The sequence below is a fragment of the Sitodiplosis mosellana genome, unplaced genomic scaffold (genome assembly GCF_009176505.1).
Source record: "Sitodiplosis mosellana isolate CC-2019 unplaced genomic scaffold, AAFC_SMos_1.0 Smas_scaffold_6102, whole genome shotgun sequence".
Lineage (NCBI taxonomy): Eukaryota > Metazoa > Arthropoda > Insecta > Diptera > Cecidomyiidae > Sitodiplosis > Sitodiplosis mosellana.
In genome coordinates this window covers 750,813-759,080 of record NW_022601343.1, presented here as the reverse complement: position 1 = coordinate 759,080, position 8,268 = coordinate 750,813, and the positions used below count along the sequence as shown (strand labels likewise).

At 35.7% G+C, this 8,268-nt stretch overlaps 1 protein-coding gene across 2 annotated transcripts in view; it reads right to left on the bottom strand.

Moving 5' to 3' along the window:
• Window positions 1-5,498: 5,498 nt before the first annotated feature.
• LOC129573728 (solute carrier family 25 member 16-like) overlaps window positions 5,499-8,268 on the bottom strand; it is a 6,510-nt gene continuing 3,740 nt past the window's right edge. For both annotated transcript variants that reach the window (XM_055454647.1, XM_055454649.1), the window contains exons 2-6: window positions 7,487-7,713; window positions 7,315-7,398; window positions 7,131-7,241; window positions 6,715-7,013; window positions 5,499-6,523 (exon numbers count right to left, since the gene is read on the bottom strand). In XM_055454647.1, coding sequence (XP_055310622.1) covers window positions 6,349-6,523; window positions 6,715-7,013; window positions 7,131-7,241; window positions 7,315-7,398; window positions 7,487-7,713 — 896 coding nt within the window. In that variant the 3' untranslated portion in view covers window positions 5,499-6,348. The remainder of the gene's footprint in view (window positions 6,524-6,714; window positions 7,014-7,130; window positions 7,242-7,314; window positions 7,399-7,486; window positions 7,714-8,268) is intronic.

Here is an 8,268-nt window from a genome sequence, read left to right as displayed (position 1 = left end):
CCTATATAATTTGAAGGGTACAACTTTTAAAGCTGAAAATTGGAAATGTTGTACGGAGTGTCTGTTACTTTCTAAGGATAATCGCCTTTTCTACAAAAAATTTTGTTTCAAATTTTTATTGCTTTTGGCGTGATGGGACATATGTGTCCCATTGGTCGGTAAAGGTAAATAATTACCACTGATTTCCCTGTATTTCAACCACTTTTCGCGAATTTTGAAACACACAAATTTACAAAAAGATCGTTAAATTCATGATTAAATGGGCACAACAAAGCATGATTCAAACCATTTTTGGTTAAAAACGATTCTATAAATTTTAAAAATGGAAAAGATATTACACGTAGTTCTTATGGGAGACATGTTTTTTTCATAGAAAAATAAAGGTAAATAGTTACCTTTACCGACCAATGGGACACATATGTCCCATCATTTTTTTCATATTTGCAATTAAAAAAATTAATTTTTGATAACACTTTTGTTAATATTTTTGGGGTCGCTGAGCACGAATCTGCAATCAGAATTGCAAAATTCCCAGCCGTTCAGTTTTGGTCGTCAAAGGGTTAAAATGCCTCAAATTGTAAATATATGTGTTTCGGCGCCACTTCTATTTTGTGCCGCTGATAAGAATAGGGTGATTTTGTGTTTTAAATATTAAGTGATGGAAACATTTCTGACAATTAGGCTTATATAGAATAACCTATGCATACATTGTAATATTCGGTGAATGCCACTGAAAAAATATTCATACTCATTTAGTGAGTGAGACGCACGCGGATGAGACGAAACAAAGCGAAAGAGAAGAGGGGCAACTCCATACGAACGAACGATATAGCGCGCATACATTTCGTCACTCCGTCGTTAGAATACGGACACAAATACAAACACGTAGTACCCATTGACTCTATGTTCTAGTTGCGCGCTTCCCTTTCGCTTTGCTTCATCTCATCCGCATGCGTCTCACTCACTAAATGAGTGACCATGCGTCTCACGCACTAAATAAGTATGAATATTTTTTCAGTGGCATTCACCGAAATCCATCCACTCAATATCCATTGAACATCCATTGAATATCCATTGAAGATCCATCCAACATCCATTGTCCATCCATCCATCCTTTCGTCCATCCATCCAATAATCCATCCATTAATGTCAATGACGCATTACAAAGTGACTTTGACAGCGAATGTCAATGTATCAGTATCTCATTTATAGTGTAAAAGTGACAGGGAAATATTTCTGGTCCCAGTTGCGTTGTTCTTTCACACACACTGTTTATTGCAAAATAAATATTTTTTTTTTGAAATTAAACTCTCATGAAAACCATCTCGCCATTGTGCATGACCAAGGCTTCGTGATTTCAAACCTTAGTACGCAGTATATTTAAGGCTCGGTATAATATAACCGCATATCGCACACACACAGCTGCCGCATACACTTCTCTCGCGCGCAAACGGTTGCGTACACAGCCATCGCAACCAATTCAGAAACAAAACTTTGCTGTGAACGCAACCGTTTGCGCACGAGAGTAGTGTGTGCGGCAGCTGTGTGTGCGCGATATGCTGTTATATTATACCGAGCCTTAAATATACTGCGTGCTAAGGTATGCCATCTTGAAGCCTTGTGCATGACAATTCAATGTTTCATGTGAAGGGAAGTATTTTTAAATTCTATTTAGATAAGAAATTGCAACCTGTTTCAATTTGTTTTAACTCAAATATACGGAATTGTCAATTCTGAAGTCATCTTGTGGTGAAAATAATTCTTACCGATCAATTCAGATACAAAAATGACAATTTTATTCATCAGTGTATAATATGTCTAATTCGTGTACAAAATGACCAAAAAGTGTACAAAATGTCAAATCGTTCAAAGGGGATTTTCCCGAAATAATGTCAACAAAGAGACAAAAGAATGATTTGGCATTTATTATTTTGTATTGGTGTTTTTTTAAAGATAATATTCGGCTTTTTCAAAAACAAAGTTACAACACTTGAAATTCGGTCGTGCCGTGTTTTAAACTTGATGATGACAATTTTCTTCACTCTTATGTGTGTCTAAAGGTGTCAACGGACAAGCACCTTGTCCGTTCGTCCGTTGTGAAGTTAAAATTTGATACTTCGGATTACAACAAAAAAAAAGGAACGAAAATAATGTGAAAACACAATCCAAAATACGTTTGAAAAATGAACAGAAAAAAAACCGGAGATTTCTATAACTGAGGCATATTTAATTTTCTTTCTTAATCATAGACAGATCTCACTTAAATATAACGCGTTTGTGCACATAAACTAAATTACTTTGGCCATTTTCTTTACTAGCGATTTAGACAAAAAAAAAACAAATGATTTCTAACGAAGTCTTTTCGATTGAGCGTTGATTGGCTAGGATGCAGTTTGGTGTGTCCGATTCGTCGTTTTCGTTCGATGTCGTCGGGCTCCACTTCAATTGCGTCTTTTTTTTCCGTTTTGCTTTCAGCCGTCCCAAAAAGAGCCGCTGTTTGTGAAAAATGAAATCGAGACAATTCGCGAAATTACAATTAAGGCTAACACTCTCAAAACACTTTTCGTCTTTTTTCTTACACTGTCGATCGGCTCTTTTGATACAAGTCGTCGCTGGTGCGCAGTCCGTCTTTCGTACGTCTTGTTTGTTCGCTCGTTCAATTGGAAAAGAACGAGTTTGACGTTGCGCTTGCCAATCGTGTTTATCGGTAGTGTTATTGAGAGGTTGGTAAGCCTGTATGCGAATTCTGACTTGAATATGTTTGACATGAATTCGCCGTGTTTTCGATTAAACTCTACTACATTTTACGTACAATTTGCTTCTTATTACTATTCTTTTTCTTGATATAAATTAAATTCGCAACACCGTCCGTCCGTTTGTTCAGGGCTCTTGAAAATTTTCTCGCTGAACGGACGGACGGACGGGCAAAAAAGACGGACAGTCCGTCCGTTTGACACCTTTATGTGTGTTTAAGAATTGGAATGATTTTTGGGCTTCCAAACATTCAGGATGGGAATAGAAAATTTTACCCCCTCTTTGGCGGTCGATTTTTATTTTTTTTTTCGATTTGCCACCAAAAATGGTCAAATTTTAGCAAAGGTCTGTTTTGTCACAAAGATCAAATTTTGCAAATTTTCTGATTTTTGGACTGCTATTAGACTGCTTCAAAGAAAAAAAGTTGTCCCTCATTTTAAAAGTCCGGCCAGTTCCGAAAAATATACCTCAAAAAAATAGGTTTTGTCCAAAAAAACGACATGGGTACAATAGAAATTGGTGAAGCAAGCCCCATATCAAAATTTTGATGACAGAGTTTTCGGAAGCCAATTCATATCGCAACATTTCGACTTAAATCATTTTTCCAGCCAATTTTCGGCAAAAACTAATGATAGGGTTTTGTCTGGCTCGTCAATATCTACAACTTTTACCAAGACATTAGCCCTTGAAAAGGCATTCTGGGCCAGTTACAGTGTGAAATGAACAAAAAAATGACAATTTTTCGGCATTTCTTGCATTTTTCGCTCTACTGGTCACCCAGGCGGTAGACTTTTGTTCAGTTTTTGACTTGTGTCGTGTAGCTAGAACCTGTACAAACATTTTGGTACTTGTCAGATTGCAATTTGGATGTAATTTGGTGTCAATTGATTCAGACATAAATGACAAATTTCTGGCCAAAATGAGCAAATCACGACTACGAGCTTCGATTTGACAAATAAAAGCAAGCGATTTCTACCTGTTCTGCCTTTGAACATCTAGTATGATCTCTTACGAACATTTTAAGTACTAACACGACCAAATCGAGTGATGTTTTCACATATTTCTGGCCTCATATTCGATTTCATTCTAAAAAAATCGACTTTTGTCCAAAAAATCCTTAAATATAGGCTTTTCAGGGATAGTGCCTGGTGCAATGTTATTTTTTCTCGAAAATATGGGGAGTCTGCCCAGACAAAAACACTCAAAATTGACTTTTTAAGGTACTTCCCGAACAAAATATACGTTTTTCATGGATTTTACTATGAAAATATAAATTTTTGTTTGGGAGGTTCCCCGAAAATACACTTTTTGGATGAGTTTCTTAGTGAAGAGTTATTTTTTTCAAGAAATATTGGGAATTCACCCATACAGAAGCTCTTATGAATGATGTTCGGGGTACCTCCCAAACAAAAATTGATATTTTCATAGTGAAATCCATGAAAAACGTATATTTTGTTCGGGAGGTACCTTAAAAAGTCAATTTTGAGTGTTTTTGTCTGGGTAGACTCCCCATATTTTCGAGAAAAAATAACATTGCACCAAGGCACTATCCCTGAAAAGCCTATATTTAGGGATTTTTTGGACAAAAAACGATTTTTTTAGAATGAAATCGAATATGAGGCCAGAAATATGTGAAAACATCACTCGATTTGGTCGTGTTAGTACTTAAAATGTTCGTAAGAGATCATACTAGATGTTCAAAGGCAGAACAGGTAGAAATCGCTTGCTTTTATTTGTCAAATCGAAGCTCGTAGTCGTGATTTGCTCATTTTGGCCAGAAATTTGTCATTTATGTCTGAATCAATTGACACCAAATTACATCCAAATTGCAATCTGACAAGTACCAAAATGTTTGTACAGGTTCTAGCTACACGACACAAGTCAAAAACTGAACAAAAGTCTACCGCCTGGGTGACCAGTAGAGCGAAAATTGTAAAATATGCCGAAAAATTGCCATTTTTTTGGTCATTTCACACTGTAACTGGCCCAGAATGCCTTTTCAAGGGCTAATGTCTTGGTAAAAGTTGTAGATATTGACGAGCCAGACAAAACCCTATCATTAGTTTTTGCCGAAAATCGGCTGGAAAAATGATTTAAGTCGAAATGTTGCGATATGAATTGGCTTCCGAAAACTCTGTCATCAAAATTTTGATATGGGGCTTGCTTCCCAATTTCTATGGTACCCATGTCGTTTTTTTGGACAAAACCTATTTTTTGAGGTATATTTTTCGAAACTGGCCGGACTTTTCAGATGGGGGATAACTTCTTTTTTTGAAGCAGTCTATTGTACATCGAAATGTCAAAGTTGTCAAGAATTCAACCAAGTTCGTCGTTCTTTGTAGGAAAACCGGTATTCAAGTGTTCCGAAAAAATGGTAGTTATCGAAGACAAAAACATCGTAAGTGGCCATTTTCGACCATTTTTCTAACATCACTGATAAAAAATTTGAATTTTTTTTTTTTCCACTGAATCCATCAACTTATCAAAACGAAATATAAGGTTTATCTGGGCTCGCCAGCAACTTAAATCTGACTTTCATGTGTTGAACCGAACATTTTTTCGTTACTACATTATAATGTGTGGTTTTCCACCCGAGACAACACACTCTGACTCCAATTTCAAAGAATTAACATAGTTGAGAATCATAACTGTCAACTTGAGATTCATAACTGTTGCATCCACAAACCTTCAAATTCTGAGGAAAAACTTCAAATTGAGAGAAATTAAAAGGATGCGTTGCTCAGTTGCTTTCAGTAAATAAACATTTCATTTTATTATAGTTTTTCTTTTATAAAATGCTACATAAATAATCCAATATTGATTTGAATTTCCCAAAAAATGTTCCCAAAAATAATTTTAAATTGTAGCGTAAAACAACTTAACTACATAAATAATTGTCTTTTTTCAAATTGGCCTATAATTAATTGTAGAGTTGGGCAAAAATTGGCCAAAAACCTAATCTTCAAAATTCTTTTTAAAAAATACATTGTCTAAAGTTCAGCGTATTTGTAATCGATTTCAATGACATAACAATAATTAGCACATTTGCTGCTAAATGTGTGATGTTACTATAGCAAGGTGCAATTCACATTCGCACTAATGACATTTCACAAACCAAAATTTATTTCAGAAATGTTCAATTCATTAATGAAGTTGGCTTGCTTGATAAACGGTCATTATGCTGCCAAAAATGACTAAAATATGAAAAATTGGAAAACAACTTGTTTACCTTTTGTTTACACAAATTGTTTACATAAGGTAATTATGGTTGACGTGACTGGAAGCAAATTCATTCGATCACTAACTACTACTGCTATTGCTACTGCTACGGCCTATACTAAAAAAAAATGTGATGCCATATAGTCTCTGATTTTTTGCACCAATGATCTATGTGTCATTGTCTTCATATCCAACATTTAAATAGTCATTTCATAAAAACAGGCAAAGAGAAACAAAAATATATACCATAATATCTAATGAAAAAAAAAGTTTTAAAGTAAATTATAAAACAACAATTAAATAGAATGACATTTGTAAAAAAAAAACAAGTATTTCTTTTGAAGTTGATGTTCGCTGGCCGAAAACTGGCTGCAATTAGATTTTCATGCCGGTGTCAAGATTCAGTGCTTGCTTAAGTACCTCGTATGTAGAAAATGAGACGGCAACCATTGGAATTGCACGCAAGTAATTAATCGACATGCCACGATACAGACCACGAACGATGCCATTCTCATTGTAAATGTGCTTGAGTGTCGAAACCATTCCAACTCTAAAACAACAATTAATAAATAGACAAGAAAAAAAAATGTAGACCGTGATTTTTGTAAGCCTAATGGGGCCTATACTAGGGGGTGGACACCCGTTGGATAAGCTAAATCTTTTTGAATCTTCATAAATCATTACAAATCTCAAATCCCGTGTCTAGCCCCTATACATTTGAAATGTAAATCAAAATTTTACCCAAATCTTGCGGTTTCTGGATCCATCATAGCCAATTGCATTCTTCTTCGCGTCACATCCAAGGGATACGAAAAGGATTGAGCTATTGCACCTGCCAAACCTCCAGCCAAAAGTTTTGCTGGAATACTTAAAACTAGGCCGCCTGTATTTTTGTCGCATTTGTTGCAGGTATATTGAGGTGCGTATTTCATGCAGAAGAATTTCACACTTTCAAAGCAATAAAATGAAAAGCCAGCATAGGGAACCATACCGGTTAATGTGGGCACGAAACCACGATACAATCCACGGATACCACCTTCCTGTATAAACGAAACAGATGAAGAGAAAAAAAACATTATAGTGTGTCCATCATTGCGAAGCCAGAAATCAAAGAATCGTTGTAAAAAAAAATTCTAAATTGGAAGAAAAAAACTTACATTTTTCATAACAGACAGAGCTGTGTGAACGATGCCAGAGTATTTGTGTTCACCGGTAACTTGGAACGCGAGTCTCGCTCTGATTGTATCCAATGGATAGGTCAATGTCACCTGTTAAAATAACGATCAACTTGAGTCAATCACCGAATGGCAAGAAAAAAAAAGAAGAGAATGGTATATTTACGGCTGTAACGCCAGCGCCAGCCCCTGCGATGAATTTGTCCGAGTTTTTGATGAGTCTATTTGTTGGTATCACTGTCCCTACATACTGTCGAAACAATACGAAATGCATTAAAATCAATTAAACGATGACAATGCAATGCTTGCAATTGCATTGGATTGATTTTTCGGCTTACTCTCTTGTAGAACTCAAATGCGGTGAATTGTGTTGCTGCATATGGGAATATTCGCACCATTTGAGCGCTGTTGCCTTTGTAGAGTGCCCATAGTGATTCTTTGCGTACGATATGTCGAAGGCCACTGAACACACCTAAATGTTTGTAGTGATTTGAATGTGCTTGCAACAAGATTTTTATCCGATCCAATGGAGCTACGGCTGTCTTCGAACACATACCAGCTACACCTGTGATTTACAAACAAAGTATATTAGAAAGAAAAAAAACTCAAAGAATCAGTTCGCATGTTGTTTTCAATTCTTGTTCATTATTTTATACGTGTGTACGATATGTTATTATTTCCCTTTTTATTTTCATTACAACAAATTGCAACGTTATCTGTTTTTGTTTTAGTGAATGGACGCCGAGTAACAATGGCAGATTTGAATGCATGTTAAAAGTCAAAGGTTACTTATAAATAGTATTGTCCAGATTAGAGAACCCGAAAAATATGTGCGAGTCACAGCGATGTTAAGCAGATGGATGAACTTTGAAATCCTTTCATTTTTAAATCGTCATCATTTGCATAACTAACTCATCATAAATTCGAATAAATTATTTACATCTCGTCGATATTCTATTCCAAACGTTAAGCGTGTACAATATCGGACATGAAATTGTGTTTGACGCGCCCGATATTATTTATACAGCATATTGATAAAGTAGCCATACACTTCATGTATTCAACACGTATGCTGTGTGTGTGTGTGTGTGTGTGTGTGTGTGTGTGTGTGTGTGTGTGT